The sequence below is a fragment of the Aquarana catesbeiana genome, linkage group LG07 (genome assembly GCF_042186555.1).
Source record: "Aquarana catesbeiana isolate 2022-GZ linkage group LG07, ASM4218655v1, whole genome shotgun sequence".
Taxonomy (NCBI): domain Eukaryota; kingdom Metazoa; phylum Chordata; class Amphibia; order Anura; family Ranidae; genus Aquarana; species Aquarana catesbeiana.
The window spans coordinates 120839198-120859994 of record NC_133330.1 but is presented as its reverse complement, the minus strand read 5'-3'; the positions used below and the strand labels follow the sequence as shown (position 1 = coordinate 120859994).

Genomic DNA, 20797 nt, shown 5'->3' with positions numbered 1-20797 from the left:
CCAGTGGATTCATGATAAGGTAAATATAATATACATTTTTTTTCAACTCTGTTAATAATGTACATATATAAATATGATCTGGACTGGGTGCCCATATTGAGTTGTATGACTATACTTTATTAACATAATTTGACAATTAAGTTGGTAAACTACTATTCACATGGCTTCAACATCTTTCCAGATGCCATTTGACTATTTTGTAGCTATTTATAAAACAGATGAAAAAAATGGCTGGAAGTAAGATATGGGATATGAGGAACCTGACTTGTAGTCCTGGATTACATGACTGGCAGACTTATAAGGAAACACATTTTTTACATTTTGCCAAAAAAGAACCTGGGACAATAACTGGAAAAAGCTAGGCCTGGGTTGCTGAAATTGGGAAATAAGAATTGTACAACATTAATTTCATTGCTCTATAAATATTGAAAAATCCACTTGGAAATAGATTTCCCCTGGAAAAACCGTGAGGTCAAACAGCAGCAAGCTTGAAAAAAAACTTTGAAGCTGAATTTCAAAAAGCTTTTACAAGAAGGTTGAAAGGCAAACCGTAAAATAAAAAGTCCTAAAAAAAATTATTTTGCCCATTACAAATATGTCGCATTAGGTAAAGTTAATACATTTTTTTTAATAAAGACTAGAAAAGTTGCACGTTCCAGATCAGCCAAGATTGAGGATATTACAAACAATGCTAAATAAGTATCTCAGCGGGTAACATGCAAATGAAAAAAGTATGGAAGGCACTAGAGGGGGACAGTACGTGCAGGAGAGAAGTGTGAATAGTTTGACAGTGGGCAATACATGCAGGAGAATGAAGGGTGTGACAGGCAGTATGTTCAGGCGGGGAGTACTGAGGGCAGTATTTGCAGGAACAGAGTGCAGAAGTTGTTATAGGGGGCAATATGTGTAGAAGAGGAGTGTGTAAAGTATAATACAGAACAGTACAGTTATAAGGAAAATAACATGCCAAAGTGCTAACACTTTGGCATGATATTTTAATATAATATTTTCCTTGATAGTAGTATCAGAATGCTGTGTTTATCAAATGATAATATAACTGTGGCCTGAATTTTAGGATTAGCTTTGGGAGTTAGGTTGATATTAAGGGTTAAGTTCAAGGGTTGGGTTGGGTTGAGGTTAAGGTTCAAAGGAAAGATTCAGGTATTAAGTCGAAGGACAACTTCACTTGTCCTTTATTACATCCCACCCCCCATTCCTATTGCAACCTATGTAGAATAATACTTACCTTCATCCCTGCTTTACTGTGTGGCCCTGCCTGGCACCACACAGCGTTTACACCAAAAAAGCCCTGGCTGCATCCTGTGCCTAGTGTAAAAAGATTCTGCTGCATTGTCTGTATAAAACAAAGTCCAATAAATGTGAAGTGTAACCATAGCAGGTGGGTTAATTATTATACACTAGAACATAGATCGGATGGTCACCAAGCTTAAAAGCAGGTTAAAAAGGTGATAATGATTAGCTGCAATCCAATGGTCTGGTTACACATTTTCACAGTGTGATTCCTTATCAACTTCTTTCCTTTTTCTTCTTTATGTGTGTCTTGATCGATCTGTTGTAAGAATTCAACAACTTGACATATTTTGTCTCCAAGCTTCAGCTTTTCTGTCCCCACAAAATTGCTACTCTGTAATATTTTTTTCTCTTATGTCTTTATGCAGAAGCCCAGCGTCTGCCATATTATGCCACCTACTGCCCTGCACGCCTTTTAATTCACTCTGTTTGCACAAGTCATTACTTGGATATTTTCATTACAATCATCATTTGCCTTAATGTTGTCACAATGTCCTTGGAGCACTACAGCCAACCAAAGGTAAGCTCAGAGCTGTACTTTTTTTCCAGCTTGCACAAATCTTGGAAAATACATTAATTAAAGTGAATCAGTACTTTGTCAGTTGGCTCAAGGGAAAGGTACAGTTGCTAATACCAAAACAAAATGAACCTGCAAAGGTTAATTAAACAGCTAAAGCACTTCTGTCCTCATTTGTTAATATGGAAAATACAATACTTTGATTTCCCCATAATGTTTGTTCTCAGTAGAAAGCTTCTGATACTGAAAGCAAGTGAAAATTATTTTGTATATCAGAATATCCCTGACCTGTTACATCACCTAACTCTAATGACGCGTACACACAATCGGACTTTCCGATGGGAAATGTTGGATGTGAGCTTGTTGGCCGACCATGTATATGCTCCATCGAACATTTGTTGTCGGACTTTCCACCAACAAATGTTGGCTAGCAGGTTCTCAAATTTTCCGCCAGCAAAACTTTGTTGTCGGACTTTCCGATCATGTGTACACAAGTCCGTCACACAAAAGTTCATGCATGCTTGGAATCAAGTACGAGCCGGAAGCGCTCGGTCTTGTAAAACTAGCATTCGTAATGGAGATATCACATGACTATTGAAATTCCTTTTTATCGGCTCACCGTACGTCTTGTATGTCACTACGTTCGTAATTGTTGGCCAACATTTGTGTGACCGTGTGTATGCAAGACAAGTTGGAGCCAACAACCTTCAAACAAAATTCCATGATTTTGTTGTTGCAAAGTCCGATTGTGTCTACGGGGCATAACACTTATCCTAACCTTTTAAATGATCTCTCAACTCCTTTTTTTAAATTTTTTTTTCAAGGTTAATTTTTTTTAAGGATTTTTAAGACTACAATATAAAGACATAAAAATTTATATAGACATTCCGACATGTGACTAGTCGTACAACATTCAATATATATTGCAACTGATTGTAAACGATACTCAACCTTGCGGGTATAACAAAAGAATCCATTCATAGTCAGACAATGACAGGGTTAAACAAACTCAAACTACTATCTGAGAAGACCGAAATCCGCTTCCTCAGACTGGAAACAGCATCTAATAGTCAAACATAAAGGTTCTATAAACTGTTGTAGGAAGTAATGTTGCTCAAAACAGCACAATAGCAGTATAAAAGAGACAAGAAAATGATCATAAAGAGCATAGAACATACAGTATGGGCCTAATTCACTAAGAATAAAGAGAAAAAGTAGTCGCTCTACATTTAGTCACTCCCAATTAAGCCAATTAAGACCTCAACTAGGTGAACATGCGAACGGAAAAGTGGGTATGTGAGTATATTCCAATTTGGAAAAGCTGCTATTTATTTATATTACTATTGTTGTGCATAGTTTGTTTTCTTCTTTTGCTAACGAATGCTGTTCTGAATGATTACTACAGAGTAATGTCTGCTATTCTGTAAGGTTGCATGTATTTATCATTTACAGTTACATATTCGTTATATGTTAATTTTGTTTTTCATGTTACATTTTTTTTTTTAGGAGACTATAGAGTTCTAATTATCTATGCTTATTCTTTAATCACATTAAACTATTATGCACATTGGCTAGTGGTCTGTAGAGATGAACAAAAAGCACTTAGGTCATGAGTCCAAATCCAAACCATGCTAACACCCTGCGTGTTCACTAGTGTTTAATTATTTTATTGCCACACAATAATATTTTTGCTAAATAACATACCATTGCATGCAAATTATGGAAACAACCATGTGGATGTGGCAGTGGCAATTAGGCGTCCACCTATTTTCAGAATACTCTGCTGTTTAAAATTTAACTTGATGCCCTGCTTAGGATTTGAAACCATGGGCTTGCTAGTTTTTAAGGTTAGAGTGCTACGCACTAAGCCACTGAGATGAGTACAATCATTCTAAGAATATACCGTAGTACAATGATTAACGAATGAGCATAGATGAAGAGAATCTATACTCTCCTAAAATACAAATACAAAATCATTGCTAAATCGTCAAAAATTAGTAGATGTGACTTGTTTTGCTTCTTTTGCTTATATTTATATTATTATCATTGATGTAGGAGTTATATCTCTATTCTATATTTGTCAAACTTTTTCTTATGTCTAATTTGTATTTTTTTTTTTTTTTCGCTTTCAATAGTTTTTATTGAGAAGTTAACAAAACAATAAGGATGATCAAGATTACAGGTCCCACCACAAGATCAACTTATACTCATACACATAAAGTAGTTGACAGATCATAAACTGCTTGTAGGACAAAGAAAGATATGTCGTAATCATTACATTGAATTCCATAAGATCGACTCCGAAAAGAGGGGCCACTCCCCTACTCCAGCACCCCACATGGGAACTCGCTGTGCTAGGAGGGGAGGTCCACCACTCAGGAGAAGCAATACCAGTAAACCAAAGATATATGATGAAATAATAATGAAGTAAAGTCTTTAATTGGAGTAGTGAATTCAAACCTGAGGTGTCTATCATGAGTATTATACCCAGAAAGACAGAATAACTAGTGGAGCTTATGGTAAGGTTTGCATGTGACTATCCAATTAGCGAGGAAAATGGAACCATAGGTTCAGTCAGCAGTAAATAAGCTTTGTTAAGTATCTGAAGAAGCCTATCATCTATAATAAAGTGTTGGATTATAGTAACTTCTGTAAGTGTTAGCAAAGCAGTCTAACCTGTATGCCAAAAATCTATAGGGTAAACAAGGGAAGAGGATAGGAAAGGAGAGAGAGAGAAGAAAAGAGAGGATAGAGAACAAGAAATGATACATCTTGAGACGGTGCGGTACTCGCTTGACCACAGGGGTCCAGGTCAAGCTGTAGACAAAGGTGGCAGAGATATGTATTTAACCCATGGGTCCCAGGTGGCATCGTGTTTAGTAGTAGTGTCCAGGAGAATACTAACCGTCTTCTCCTGGGCCATGATCCATTAAATCTTTCTCTTAACCAAGAGAAATGAAACAGTGGAACTCTTCCAGGCCCATGCAATCGTGAGTTTGGTCCCCAGGAAAATAAACATAATAAGTCGTTGAACTACTTTAGGAGTTTTAGGGCAGGGAAAATTTAGGAGAGCCAGCTGAGGAGACTTTTGGATTGGGAAGCCTGTTATTTTCCTAATGGTATGAAAGATCCTATTCCATAAACCCCGGATTTTAGGGCAGTCCCACCAAATGTGTAACATGGACCCTATATGCCCACAATTTCGGAAGCACATAGGGGAAGCACTGGGGTAAATTTTGGAGAGTTTGAGAGGGACCATGTTCCACCGCATAAGGACTTTCATATTTGCTTCAATTAAAGCTATATTCAATATGCCCTTAGATTCAGCAAAGGAAGCTCTATGCCATTCCTCAACACTCCATGTGTGATGGAGATCACTCTCCCATTCTCGCATAAAGAGTGATTTAGTCTCAACCCTAGCTAGCGATCGGTAAATCACTGAGATCCCTCCCCTCTGCTCCACAGCTTGACCACACCACCGCTCGTATTCCGTGATCGAAAGTGGGGTATAACTGGGGGACCTAAGAGACTGCAGAAAGTGAAATATCTGTCTGAAACGAAATCTTTCAGTGTTGGGCATGTCAAGTTTGTTGATGCAGTGGGTCAGAGTGAGGGGTCCCGTAGGATTAGCAAAGTGTCCTATTCTATATATCCCCTTATCTAGCCACCATTGGAATGCTTGTATGTCCATGCCTGGGGGAAAAAGAGGATTTCGGAATATATGGGACAGCGGATGCCAATTTGATACTATTCGAGGGTTGTGTTTGAGAGAGTCCCACAGTGTCAGGGAGTGGGAAAGTGTAGGGACCATGATGGCAGGTCTAGATCTAGGATGGGACCAGATAATGTAATCTAAAGTAAATTGAGGTATAGCCTGTCGCTCCATATGAACCCAATCTGGGTGAGCAACCCTAGAATATACAGTGGACAGTTGGGAAAGTTGTGCTGCTTGATGATACCAAAGAAGATTAGGTAAACCCACTCCTCCTTGATCCCTGCTCCTGAACAGAGTCTCCTTGGCAATTCTATGTCCCTTCCCACCCCATATAAATTTAATAATTTTCGATTGAAACTTCCTGAGGTGATCTTTGGGGATAGGTATCGGTAAGGACCTAAAGAGATAAAGAACACGTGGTAGCAAAGTTAGTTTTACAGAATTGATTCTACCTAACCAAGACAGCCCCATTTTGTCCCATCTGGATAAGTCCTCTCCTAATTTACGAAAAAGTGGGGGGAAATTAGCATTATAGAGATTGTCAATTGATGAAGTAAGGTTGATACTCAGATAGGGGATAATTTTTTCCCCCCAACTGAATTGGAAGTCGGTTTTAAGTAAGGCCATCACGGGGGTTGGTAGATTAATGTTTAGAGCCATATGCCGAAGTCATCGAGCACCTTGTAAAGGTTAGGTAAAGAAGTAAGTGGCGAGGTGATGAAAAGTAAAACATCATCAGCAAAGAGAGCGCACTTGTGGGTTTGTTGGCCACAACACACTCCCTGTATGTCCGGATTATGCCGGATGGCACTAGCTAGTGTCTCGATGACTACGGCAAAAATCAATGGAGACAAAGGGCAGCCTTGTCTAGTACCACTTAGGATCGGAAAAGAGTCTGAATAGTAACCCTGCATTTTGACTTGTGCAACCGGGGTATTGTATAGTGCTCCTATTATATTCATAAAGGTTTGACCAAAACCCCACTTTTTTAGTATCGGGAACAGGAAGGCCCAGGAGACAGAGTCAAAAGCTTTCATTAGATCCAGAGACAAAACGAATCCCTGCTGAGGGAGTCCTTTGTCCCAGCCGGAGTTTAGTAACGAAACTATGTCTATCGCTCTCCTGATCTGGTCTGGACCCTGTCTCCCAGGAATGAAGCCCACCTGATCCCTATGAATATACAGGCTTATAAAGGAGGATATTCTATTAGCTAAGATTTTAGTTAAGATTTTTAGATCATTGTTGATCAATGATATGGGCCTGTAATTAGCTGTACAGCTAGTGTCCTTACCTGGCTTTGGTATTACTGTAATGAAAGCCAAATTAAGCGTCTTGTCTAATTGACCCCCTGCTCGTAACTGATTATAAAAGCGAGCTAGATATGGAGAAAGCTGCTGGGAGAAGTGTTTGTAATACGGGGCTGAAAAGCCATCTGAACCAGGAGCGGAGTCATTTTTGAGGTCATGAATGACCTGAGATACTTCCTCCGCAGAAATAGGATTTTCAAGGCTGTCCTTATGATGCTCTCGTAGCTTAGGGAGCTTCAGGGAGCTTCAGGGAGCTTAGATAAGAATCAATTGTGTGAGATGAGGGTTCCGACCCTTGAGTACTATATAAAGATCGGTAAAAATCATGAAAGGATTCCATGATTTTCAGAGGATTCTGGGATAGGGAGCCATTACTTAAACGTATCTTAGGTAAAGTGCGCACCCTCAGCCTTGGAGTAAGCCTGCGTGCCAACATGGCACCCAATTTGTCCTTTTGATAATAGAACCTCCCTCCATCCCATCGTAAACTTTTCTCCGCTACGGCTGTGAGGGACAGATTAAGAGCCATGCGTGCGGATTCAAGGCTAGCTGTCGATGTAACAGTGGGGTTGCGTTTATGTTGTTTACTGAAGTGAGAAAATTCACTTTCAAGTCTAGCTATTTCCAGTTTGCGGGCTTTGTTTATTCTAGCGGACATTTGGATTAGCTTACCCCTTACATAGGCTTTGTGAGCTGCCCACAATGTGATGGGAGAGATATTATCAACATTATTATGTAAGAAATATTCCTGAATATCTTTGCTAAGTTCATTGACATGTGAGGGATTGCTGAGTAAGGAGGCATTTAATTTCCAATGAAACCCGTGGTGATGAGTTACAGGTTTGTGTATGATTAAGAGAATTAAGGAGTGGTTCGACCAGACAGAGTCTTTAATGATTGCTTTACGCACGAGCGGGATATGTTTTTGCATAATGAAAAAGTGATCAATTCTGGCAAAAGTATTGTGGGGGCTGGAATAATGCGTATAATCCCGAGTACCAGGATTTAGTTCCCTCCAAGCATCTACCAGACCCTATTGGAAGATCTGTCTGGCTACATTGAGGCTCTGTCTGGTGGGGCGCACACCATCCCTTCCCGGGGGTCTAGACTTATCCTTTCCTGCGTCAAATGCTATGTTGGAATCTCCGCCGTAAAGGACCATGCCTTCCAGCATTGGAGCAAGGGTGAGAAAGAGGGATTGGAAAAATTTGGATTGTCCTCGGTTAGGTGCATAATATGAGATTAGTGAGTAAATCTGACCATCAATGAGTCCCTTCACTAGAATGAACCTGCCATCAGGGTCCCTAAATTCAGAAGTTAGTGAAAATTGCATTTTGCAGGAGAAGAAAATTCCCACCACTTTGGTTTTTTTATCAGAATTGGCAAGAAAGAACGTGGGGAATTTGGCATGTATAAAAGACGGAGCGTAAGATCTTGGAAAGTGTGTTTCCTGAAGAAATAGTATGTCTATTTTTTGGTCATGATAATACTGAAAGATTTTCCGACGCTTAAGTGGGGAATTAAGCCCCTGTACGTTATGTGAGGCCAGGCGTAGGGCCTGTGAGGAGGTGGTGTGGTCAGCCATGGAGCAGGATAGGTTGAGATGCCAGTAAACCCCAATCACCTACCTTCCAATTGACGGGTGGTATGTGGTCATGTATTAATCTTAGGATCCTCAGATCACGATTCCAGGTCCCGTGGGCAAGTGAGACCGCACACGTCACTGAAAAGAGTAAAAATTTAGTAAGGGGATTAAGAGAGAGAAAAAGCAGAAGAATAGTAGGAAAAGAGAAGAAGATCCAGGGATATGTGAAAAAAACGTTCATCATATTCCGAGATATAAATATGTTGCCTCCAAACTCGTGGAGGAAATCCCAACCTGAAGTAGGAATAACTGCAATCCGACTTCGAGGGAAGGATGAGGCGCAAAGGTACCGCCCCGTGCACGGCACCCCTAAAAACTATGACAACAACATATTAGGATACACTCCCTATCCCATTAATAACTGAGAATTATATCTGTAAAGGGAGGGAGCAGAAAGGATCACAACTTAAAATTGACCCCCATGACAAAAATAATAAAATTATCATGAAGAGGGTATAACCCCAAAAGAAAGGATCAAAAACTTTCAACGCCCCAGCAGGACCAGACAGGTGCTCCTTCAAAAAAAAAAGGGGGAGACCTGAATGGTGAAGGGGTAAGGCATGTCCCCATCCCAAAAAGGGATGAAAAGGGAGAGAAAAAAAAAGAGAGTCTGGTGGTTCAGGTAGCAGGGCTTTCCTTGGCTTTCTTATACTTGGGTTTTTGCCACGTAGAAGTCAGAGGGCTGGGTGGAGGTGGTCGTTTGGGTAGGAGTGATGGAGAAGACTGCATCGGTGATGTTGGATCAGTGTTCAAGAGTCCCAGTTTTTTCAGTAAAAGTTCTCCTTCCACTAGTGTAGAAAATCTGAAAGGCTTGCCGTTACATTCAAATTTTAGGCTCAGCGGGAAAAGCCACCAGTATTTCACATTTTTCTGTGTGAGAACATTCAGAAGTGGTTTAAGTGCTCGCCGTCGTTGAATAGTATAAGGAGAAATATCAGCGTACACCTAAACTGAATGACCCAGGAGCTGAATTTGGGGCATGGTGCGAGCCCTCCTCATGACCTCCTCCTTAACGTTGTAGTAGTGAGGTTTTACCACAATGTCCCTGGGAAGACCATCCGAGCGAGGGGGACCTAGGGCTCTGTGGGCCCTGTCGAGCTCCAACCTGTGGGCTCTGATATCAGGAATCAGGTGTTTGATGAGAGAGTGAACTGCTTCCGGAATGTCTGTGAAAGTCTCAGGAAGACCCCTTATCCTAAAGTTCAGCCGTCTGGACCTATTTTCAAGGTCATCGATTTTGGCGATGGCCCCCTCCAGCTGATCATTGAGTTCTTGAAAGCGATCCCTATTTTGATTGACCCAATCAATTGTGGCGTCCATTTTAGTTTCAATATGCTCAATGCGGGATCCCAGGAGATGGAGGTCTGATTTAATATCAGAGGTGATATCTGAAGTTATTTTGGCAGCAGTTTGTGCGAATCCTTTATCAAGCATTTCTGCGAATTTGTTAAAGAGCATTGAGATATCAGGGGGACATGAGGAGAACTGATTTACATCTTGTTGCTGTATGCCAGGCCTCTGGGGGGATGAGGCTGTGTGTGGTATGTGAAGTCCATCCAGGGTCTGGTCTAATAAGGACAATGTGGAGGCAGGAGATGCTGGATCTATGATAATGTGGGGCAGAGGAGCCTCTCCACATACCTCTTTAAGCAGAGCAGTGCGCCAGGGAGAGGAATCAGCTGTGCCTGTGTATGCAGCATCACTTGTGTGCCGCTCCGCCGCCATCTTAGGTGTCTGTGCTGTGTGAAACCCAGCCGAGAAACAGTCCTCTGGGGTCCGTTTGGTTGCAGCAATATGCCCTATCTCTGTCCTGGGGGTAGCCGCCGTGCTCCGCTCCCGATTACGGGTGTGGGGGGTGAGTGGATCCGTTGCGGGGAGTGCCGAATGCTCGGAGCGGGACGGAGCTCTGTGATCAGGCATCCATGTCACAGAGTGCCGCGCATGCGCCTTGTCTAATTTGTATTTTATGAAAATGTTGAGTTCTATTTATAAATGTTCATTCTGTAATCATGGTACTTCTTTATAGTCTAGGTATAGTTGTACTCAGCACAGTGGCTTAGTCTTTAGCACTCTTAGCTAGCAGCGCTTGGGTCATGAGTTAAAATTCCACCCATGCTACCACCTCCCTAGAATTGCAATGGCAAATGCATATGTGCTTTGGCGAACATATAAGTGCCATCAGCAAGAGGTATATTGTATTACGGTGATGGCAAATATGCTTTCGCCTATGCACATATCCATGAACCATTGAAACTTTAGGGAGGTGATAGGTAGCTACATAGGTGGGTTGGACCCCATGACCTGGCTGTTACTAGATCAGAGTGCTAACTAGGGATGAGCTGAACACCCCCCAGTTTGGTTCGCGGCAGAACATTTGAACAGGCAAAAAATTTGTGCAAACACCGTTAAAGTCTATGGACTCGAACGTGAAAAATCTAAAGTGCTAATTTTAAAGGCTAATATGCAAGTTATTGTCATAAAAAGTGTTTGGGGACCCAGGTCCTGCCCCAAGGGACATGTATCAATGCAAAAAAAGTGGGTGTGAATGTCAGTAGGGCTGATGATTTTATCCAAGCGTGTGCCGATGCCCTCATGGTTGGAGATAAAGATGTTGGTATTGTAGTGCCTAGTGGTGTGCTAAGTAGCCAGGTTTTTAAATTGGGTCGTGTGAGTGAGGAGTTCTCAATTTGTCCCCAAAGTGTGTTCGGGTATTTTTGGAACCAGGAGGGTAATTGGGCTAGGATTGTTGCCAAGTAATAAACCTCAAAATCTATAGATCACGTTCCTCCGACTAGTTTGTGTTTAATTAGTTTGTGATGGGCACATCTCGGCCGTTTGCCATTCCAAAGGAATATGTCTACCTGTCCATGAGAGTTCGTGTTTTGCTATTTGTTGTGAAGTTGATTGGATTTGGTGGAGGAGTGGTAGAAAGTTGCATGAGTAGAAATTCTTAGTTTTCCTCTGGAGCTATATGCCTAAGTAGGATATGTCAGTATCTGTCCACGCGAATGGGTATTGTAGTTGTAAGAGGTTTTTCATGGTGGCGTTTATGTTTATATCTAATATGAAGGATTTGGTCATGTTGGCTTTATAGTATGAGACTGAACTAAACCAATTAAGCAATTTTTGTACTTCTGCCAGGGAAACAGTCGGATTAGTAAGGATGAGAATTACATCATCAGCGAAGAGACTGATTTTGTGGTGAGAGGGGCCAATTTGAAGGCCAGAGATGCTGGGGTGGGAACGGATATGTTACGCTAGAGGTTCCATAAGCATATTAAATATTAGAGGGGAGAAGGGGCATCCCTGGCGTGTGCCGTTTTTAATGGGGAATGGACAGGAGAGCATGCCCTCTGTGAAAACCTGGGCCTCAGGATTGGAATACAATGCCATAATGGCTCTTAAAATTTGGCCTTGGAACCCAAATTTTTGGAGGACCGCTTTGAGGTAGGACCAGTGGACTCTGTCGAATGCCTTCTCTGCGTCCAGGGAAAGGAGCAGAGAAGGCGTTCCTGTGGATTCAACATGATGTATTAAGTTAATCATTCTTCTGGTGGCATGGGAGGATTGTCTGCCTTTTGTGAATCCTGTTTGGTCTTGGTGTACTATAGTGGGCATGATGTCGAGTAGTCTTGCTGCTATGGTTTTGGCATATATTTTGAGGTCAATGTTGAGCAAAGAGATTGGATGAAAATTTGAGGGGGAGGGACTGTTTCCCTGGTTTCGGTATCGTAATGACCAACGCTTTCAAATACTCTTACGAGAAGATAGCAGAGGAGGCAGCGTGATTCAAGAGCTCGGTGAGATGTGAGGAAAATTGTTTATAGTATTCCCCTGTCATCCCGTCAGGGCCTGGTGCTTTACCTCTAGGTAGCGAGTCAATAGTTGTCTTGATCTCCTGGTCAGTGAATGGGGCGTTCAGGGCAGTCAGTTGGTCATTGGTCAATTTGGGTAGGTGTATATTGCGGAGAAATTGGTCAGTGCCATCTTGTGTGGGTTGAGGGGTAAGGGGGTCTTGTTTCAAGTTATAAAGGTCTTCATAGTAGACACTGCAGGCATCGGCAATGTCTTGGGGGTTACTCAGTGGGGTGTTAGTGTGGGGGTGGATGAGTTGAGTTATTCTAGTTTTAGCGCGTCTACCTTTGTGGCGTTGTGCGAGTTTCTTCCCTGCTTTGTTGGAGGTGGAATATGTAGACGCTTTGAATTTCCTTTGAAGGAATTCATAGGAGTGGAGGAGTAGGGTTCTAAGTTCCTGTCTGAGGGATAGTAGTTGGTTTGTCTGTGGGCCTTGAGGGTCAGATTTGTGTCTCATTTCTAGGGCCGCTATCTGAGCTGTTAATTCATCTACACACTTGCTTATGATAAGAACTCAGTTTAATTAACATTCCTCTCATATACGCCTTATGTGCGCTCCACACCACGACAGGGTCGGGTACCGAGCCTTTGTTCAATGAGAAAAAATCAGTAATTTGCTCTGATATTTCTGGTGTGTATTTGTCATGTTGAATAATGGAGTTGTTTACTCGCCAGAGAAATGTATTCTGCTGTAGGTTGGAGTCTTGTATTGTAATTGAGGTAGGGGCGTGGTCCGACCATGTCATGGTGTGGATCAGAGACTTAGATATTTTTTGTAAAATATGCTTGTCAGTTAGGAACAGGTCTATTCTTGAGTATGAGCAGTGCCTAGAGGAAAAAAAGGTGAAATCGCGTTCGGTGCCTATTGTGGAAGCGCCAAACATCATACAATTCTTGGGAAGTTATAAACTACTTCAAAGGTGAGTCTTGTCTTTTTGCTGATGAGGCGGAGTCCATATATACGTCTGGGACCCGGTTGAAGTCACCACAGAGGATTGTGTTACCCTTTTGAATAGGTTTGACGGTGCATAGAAGTCTATGTAAGAACTTCATTTGATAGGAATTCAGGGCATAGACATTGATTATAGAGTATGTCGCTCTATTGATGGTGCAGACTAGAATAATAAAGCGACCTTTAGGGTCTGGGACTACATCTAGTGGTTGGAAGTCTATGGTATCTTTGATCGCAATCATGACTCCTCTAGTCTTAGTAGAGTGTGTTGCGTGGAAGACATGTGGAAAATGGCGGTTGTTACACAGAGATGTGTTGGAGGCTAGTAGGTGAGTTTCCTGGACACATAGGATGTCACCATGGAGAGCCGTAGTGGTTTTCCAGATTGAGTGTCGTTTGGTGGGATGGTTTAGCCCATTGGCGTTTAGGGAAAGTATGGTGAAGGCATCTTGTGGGTGTGGGGTTGGAGGGTGTTGTGCGCAACACTTACGGTTAGTCGCTGTAGTATGGAGCTGGAGGTACCTGGGGGTGAGAATAAGAGGTAGGTTTACGGAGGTCCGAGGCTTGGTTCTGATGTATTCCGGGTGAAGGTTCAGTAGCAGTAGGTTCTTGGCTGTCCAAGGGACTGAGATGAGCATGGACTAGGAGACTGCGAATAGAGCAATACGTTAGGTATCAAGACAGAGAAAGTCAAACAGAGACCATGGATATAAAAAAAAAAAACATAAAACAGTGAAAAGAAGCTTAGACGGTGATCCGTTAGCGGAGATTGCGGAACAGTAGTTGATATTTGTATCAACAAAAAAAAGAAAAAACTTAGAGGGGGTGCTGAGCACCGTAGAAACCTCTATTTTGGGGGTACAGAGAGTTATTATCGCGGGAAGGAGAGGACAGGAATAGCAGGAAGCCAGAGCTCAGGAGAGCTATAATATCTGTTATCGGCCATATGAATCATGGAAGATTGTGTCTTTCAGTTGAAGTTTCGATCCAATTTTCTGCGGGATGAAGACGAACCTCTGTCATGAGGAGCAGAGTTAGGTGGTCCGGAATTATACCCCAGGAGTGGAGAAGTTTCAGGCCCTTTTCTAGATCCCCTATCACGTGGGTTTGCCCGTTGTGCACAATGAGGATGGTGGCGGGGTAGTGCCATTTATATTGTAGCTTATGGTTTTGCAGGCCCTTGGTGATCAGGTTCAGTCGACGTCTCAGTTGGAGGGTATATTTTGACAAGTCAGGGAAGAGTTGGATTCCAGTATAAGGAGAAGGTAAGGGTGATTTGGCTCTGAGTCCCATGAGGAGTTTTTCTTTGGTGTGGTAAAAGTGGACCCTCATCAAAACATCTCTAGGGACCGAGGCTGCCAGATGGGATGGTTTAGTGATTCTATGAATCCTGTCAAAAATGACATCTCGTGGTGATGCTTCAGGGATCACTATATGCATCAATTCTTTTGCATAGTGTGGCAGGTCCGCGGGTAGTATAGTCTCGGGGATACCCCTCAGTTTGACATTGTTCCTGCGAGATCTGTCTTCTAAATCGGCCAGCTTGGCACGTATCCATGCCTGTTGTTCTTTAGCAGCATCATAAGCTTCAATGGTGTCATTCACTGTGGAGGTGCAGGCATATATCCCCCTCTCAGAGTTAGTCACTCTATCATCCAGTGAGTGGATGTCAGAGGTGATCTTGTGAAATAGGGATGAAAGATCAGTCATGAGGGAGGTCTGCAGGGAGATGAGCATTTCTTTCAGGGTGGTGTCCATGACTGGCTGGCCTGAGGTGGGGAAGGAGGACATGGAGGAGTGCAGGGCCTGGTCTAGGGAGAACGGGATAGGAGCCTGGGCTTCAATTTGCGGGTGCTGTGTCGGCTGAGGCGGCGTGTCCAGCCGCATCTTAGCTTTAGCTGGGCTGCCAGGGAGAGGGTCACCTTCTGGGGCCTGGGAGAGGTTATTCACGGTACCTGTATCCAGTTGTTCATCTGTCAGAGCGTCCGGGAGGTCCGTGTATCCTGTGGACGATGCGGCCTGGCCGGCGCCATCTTGGTTTTTCCAGCCCGCCGGCTTGTAGGCAAATTCTGTCAATTTTTGGGGCTTGTGGTCTGTCAATCTCTTCCTGGATGTCTGCATCTTTGTCTCCTGGACGTGCGGAGCAAGGATGGGTGCAGATGAAATGTCGATGGTGGCCAATGGTGCTGGATTGTGTTCCCTGGCTGAAGAGCTATAAGATTAAGCGTCCATCTACTTCCCCGGCTGGCCATGCCCCCCTTGCGTAGCCCCTTGAATGCCTATGGAGCACCACTGGTTCAGAAAAGAAATCTGCAGAGGAAGAGGCCATAGAGGAAGAAGGGGTGGAGGAGAGTGCTGTGGCAGAATCACTAGTAGCATTTTGGGGGCGTGGTGGCGGAACAAGCTCCAACAATACTGCACCCTGTCCTGCATCCTTCCCAGCTGCCAGCAGAGTTACCCAGTGTGCCGTGAAAGAAAGGTAACGTCCCTGTCCATGCCTGCTGGACCATGAGTCAGCAGTAATATGCACCTTACTTCTGACCGCCCTGTCCAACGAGGTCAAGTCATTGCCTTCCACATGCTGGTAGGGAGCCGGAATGGCCTTCCGTGAAAAGAAATGGCGTTTGGGAACCTGCCACTGAGGTACCGCACATTCCACAAATTCACAAAAGGGGGCAGAGTCTACCAGCTGAAAAGGCAGCAGTTGCAGTGCTAGCAATTTGGCAAAGCTAGCATTCAGACACTGAGCATGTGGATGGCTGGGACTGAATTTCTTTTGATGGTTTGACAACTGGGGTAGGGAAATTTGCCTGTTAAAATCCGATCTTGGTGTACTGCTAGCAGATTGGCCACAAGTACTTGGGACAACTATTTCTATACCTTCATTCCTCTCAGTGCAGGTTTCTGAGAGGACTTGAGGTATAGTGGGATTGGAGATCCCAGCTGATGAGGAGCAAGGAGAGGTTTGATGTGGGTCTTTTAAGTGCTGTTGCCAACGGACTGCATGGAAGGTCGTCATATGTCTGGTCAAGCATGTGGTGCCCAAGCAGCTGCTGTTTTGGCCACGCTTGATACGCTTCAGACATATGTTGCAAATAGCAATGGTGTGATCAGCTGCACATGTGTCAAAAAAGGCCCACACCAAAGAACTTTTCAAAATATGTGGGGAGTCAGCAGCGCCCTGCACCTGCTTAGCTCTGCGGTGTGATGCAATAGGGTGGCTGCCCTTAAGCTGCCCACTGAAGGGCATCCTGCCTTGTTGGAGATGTGCCTACTCCTCCTCCCTTCTATCAGGCACCCAAGTAGAGTCAGTGACCTCATCATCCCCTCCCTCCTCGTCACTGGAGCAAACTTGGCAGTATGCTGCAGCTCGGGGAACATGACTGCCAGTTTCTTGACCTTTTTGGGCACCCCCTCTCTCTAGGCTCACGTTACTCCCTTCCTCAACCTGGGTACCATCATCTGAGCCTTCAAATTGCTGCGCATCCTCCTGCAGCATGTACCCAACACTGTGGTCGAATAGTTTGGGGGACTCCTCCATGCATGATGGTGGGGCTAGGGAAGGAGTAAATGTTGACATGGAGCCGATGGAATAGGCCGCTTTGGCAGCTGCATTGGCAGGCAAACTACTCTGATCCTGGGTGACAGAGGATGAGGGGGATGAGTAGGGCTTTGTTATTCACTCCACCAACTCTTCTGCATGTTCTGGCTCAATAACATGGCCAGCAGCAGAAAAAAGGACAAGCGTGCCCCACGGTCACGTGCTGAGGATGCACCGTGTCCACAACTAGCACTGTCGACTGTAGACACAGAGCCTGCTTGCCCTCTTTTAGTGGCCTGTGAGCATCTGCCTCTCCTTGGTGGCCTTCCGGACATACTGTAAATTTTGTTTAGCAAAACCACACTACACCGTATTGTGTACTGTGTACACCACCAGAAAAGTAGTAGCAAGTGCACTAGGTGTGCACGGTACTGTGTACACCAACAGAAGTGTAATAACAACTATGGGTGCACTGTATGTATTGTGTACACCCCCAGGAAAGTAGTAGCAACTGCACTAGGGGTGCACAGTACTGTGTGCACCAACAGAAGTGTAATAACAACTATGGGTGCACTGTATGTATTGTGTACACCACCAGAAAAGTAGTAGAAAGTGCACTAGGGGTGCACGGTACTGTGTACACCAACAGAAGTGTAATAACAACTATGGATGCACTGTATGTATTGTGTACACCACCAGGAAAGTAGTAGCAATTGCACCAGCTGTGCATGGTACTGTGTACACCAACAGAAGTGTAATAAGAACTATGGGTGCACTGTATGTATTGTGTACACCACCAGGAAAGTAGTAGCAACTGCAATAGGGTGCACGGTACTGTGTACACCAACAGAAGTTTAATAACATCTATGGGTGCACTGTATGTATTGTGTACTGTGTACACCACCAGAAAAGTAGTAGCACTAGCAACTGCACTACAGGTGCACCGTACTCTGTACACCAACAGAAGTGTAATAACAACTATGGGTGTACTGTATGTATTGTGTACTGTGTACACCAACAGAAAAGTAGTAGCAACTGCACTAGGGGTGCACGGTACTGTGTACACCAACAGAAGTATAATAACAACTATGGGTGTACTGTATTGTGTACATCACCAGAAAAGTTGTTGCAACTGCACTAGTGGTGCACGGTACAGTGTATACTAACAGAAGTGTAATAAGAACTATGGGTGTACTGTATTGTGTACACCACCAGAAAAGTAGTAGCAACTGCACTAGGGGTGAACGGTATTGTGTACACCACCGGAAGTCTAATAGCAACTATGGGTGCACTGTATGCATTGTGTACACCACCAGAAAAGTAGTAGCAACTGCACTAAGGGTGCACGGTACTCTGTACACCAACAGAAGTGTAATAACAACTATGGGTGTACTGTATTGTGTACACCACCAGAAAAGTAGTAGCAACTGCACTAGGGGTGCACAGTACAGTGTACACTAACAGAAGTGTAATAACAACTATGGGTGTACTGTATTGTGTACACCACCAGAAAAGTAGTAGCAACTGCACTAGGGGTGAACGGTGTTGTGTACACCACCAGAAGTCTAATAGCAACTATGGGTGCACTGTATGCATTGCGTACTGTGTACACCACCAGAAAAGTAGTAGCAACTGCACTAGGGATGCACAGTACTGTGTACAGTGCACCAACAGAAGTGTAATAACTACTATGGGTTTACTGTATTGTGTACACCACCAGAAAAGTAGTAGCAACTGCACTATGGGTGCACAGTACTGTGTACACCGCCTGAAGTATATTAGAAAAAGTACACCAGGAATGGCCTGCAGTCAGATATAGCTAAAACTGGATACAGTGGATATATATATATATATATATATATATATATATATATATATATATACACACACAAGACTGTCTGTATATATATTTATATATAACTGAATAACCTGCCTGCCAGAAGGCCAGAAGTATATTAGAAAAAGTACACCAGGAACGTCTTGCAATCAGATATAACTAAACTGTATGCAGTGGATATATATATATATATATATATATATATATATATATATATATATATATACCGTATTTATCGGCGCATAACACGCGCCGGCGTATAACACGCACCCCAAGTTTAGGAAGGAATTTTAAGAAAAAAAAACTTTTAGGAGGGAAGTTTAAGGAAAAAAAACTTACATTAAATGCCCATCAATGCAGCCTTATCGTGTCCATCTGCAGCCTTTTCCGTGTCCATTGCAGCCTTGTCAGTGCAGCTTTGCCCCAGTGCAGCCTTGTCAGTGCAGCCTTGTCAGTGCAGCTTTGCCCCAGTGCAGCCTTGTCAGTGCAGCCTTGTCAGTGCAGCTTTGCCCCAGTGCAGCTTTGTCAGTGCAGCCTTGCCTCAGTGCAGCTTTGTCAGTGCAGCCTTGCCCCAGTGCAGCTTTGTCAGTGCAGCCTTGTCAGTGCAGCTTTGTCAGTGCAGGTTTGCCCCCAGTGCAGCTTTGTCAGTGCAGGTTTGCCCCAGTGCAGCTTTGTCAGTGCAGGTTTGCCCCAGTGCAGCCTTGTCAGTGCAGCTTTGTGCACTCGCCGCCGACATACACAGCCGTGTATAGATTCAAATATGGCGCCGAGACTGCAGGGATTCGTCGGAGCCGAGATACACATACCCCAGTGTTCTCGGCTTTTCTTGGCGCCGCTCACAGTCACGCCCAGACCTATGATGGACATAACACAGGTCCAATGGCGGGACTGGGAGTGACTGTGAGCGGCGCCGAAAAAAGCCAAGAACACTCGGGTATGTGTATCTCGGCTCCGACGAATCCCTGCAGTCTCGGCGCCATATTTGAATCTACACACGGCTGTGTATGTCGGCGGCGATCGCAGCAATTGCCGCGATCGCTCCGATCACACAAAATCATCGGGAAACTGGATACAGTGGATATATACCGTATTTATCGGCGTATAAGACGCACCCCAAGTTTAGGAGGGAATTTTAAGGAAAAAAACTTTTTAAGGAAAAAAAACTTACATTTAAATGCCCATCAATGCAGCCTTATCAGTGTCCATCTGCAGCCTTGTAGTGTCATTTGCAGCCTTTCAGTGTCCATCTGCAGCCTTGTTGTGTAATTTGCAGCCTTTTTGCGTCATTTTCATCCTTGTTGTGTCATCTGCGCCGCCGAGAGACACAGAGCCAGTCCTGCTTTCGGCTCCTCTTGTAGACCTGTGGGCGGACCTGTGGGCGGACCTGTGGGCGGAGCCGAGCGCCGCCGACATTCATACATAGCCGAGTATACTCGGCTAGGTTCGGCTAGCTCCGCTCACAGCTAAGCCCAGTCCCTGTGTTATGTCCATCTTAGGGCGGGACTGGGTGTGACTGTGAGCGGAGCTAGCCGAACCTAGCCGAGTACACTCGGCTAGGTATGAATGTCGGCGGCGCTTGCTCCTCCACTCTCAGTCATCGGGGGATCGGCGGGGATCGGCATATAACACGCACCCACGATTTTCCCCTGATTTTAAGGGGAAAAAAGTGTGTGTTATATGCCGATGATAAATACGGTGTGTATATATATATATATATATATATATATATATATATATATATATATATATATATATATGACTGTCTGTAAATATATATATTAAATACACTGCAGCTAACTGAATAACCTGCCTGCCTGCTCAATCTAAATGACACTCTCTCTCTGTCCACGCCAACAACACACTACACATATAATGTGGGGCGTGGACTTGGTCCCCCTGAGCCATGATTGGCCAAAGGCACCCTGCCTTTGGCCAGTTATGGCTCTCTTAGCTGAGGGCGCTGGGATTGGCCAAAGCATGCAGGTCATGGTACATACTTTGGCTAATCATCATACAGCAATGCACTGCCTTCCCGCAGTGCATTATGGGCCGTTACGCGCCTCTCAAATTTGGCGTGAACATCCCATAATGTTCGGTTTTCGATGAATGGGTGAACA

The 20797-nt window shown here is 43.9% G+C and overlaps 1 protein-coding gene across 2 annotated transcripts in view; it reads left to right on the top strand.

Moving 5' to 3' along the window:
* The window catches only part of CACNA1I (calcium voltage-gated channel subunit alpha1 I), a 3871666-nt gene that overhangs the window by 2444297 nt on the left and 1406572 nt on the right, over positions 1-20797 (top strand). For both annotated transcript variants that reach the window (XM_073592660.1, XM_073592661.1), the window contains one exon: positions 1680-1831. In XM_073592660.1, the coding sequence (XP_073448761.1) occupies positions 1680-1831 (152 nt within the window). The remainder of the gene's footprint in view (positions 1-1679; positions 1832-20797) is intronic.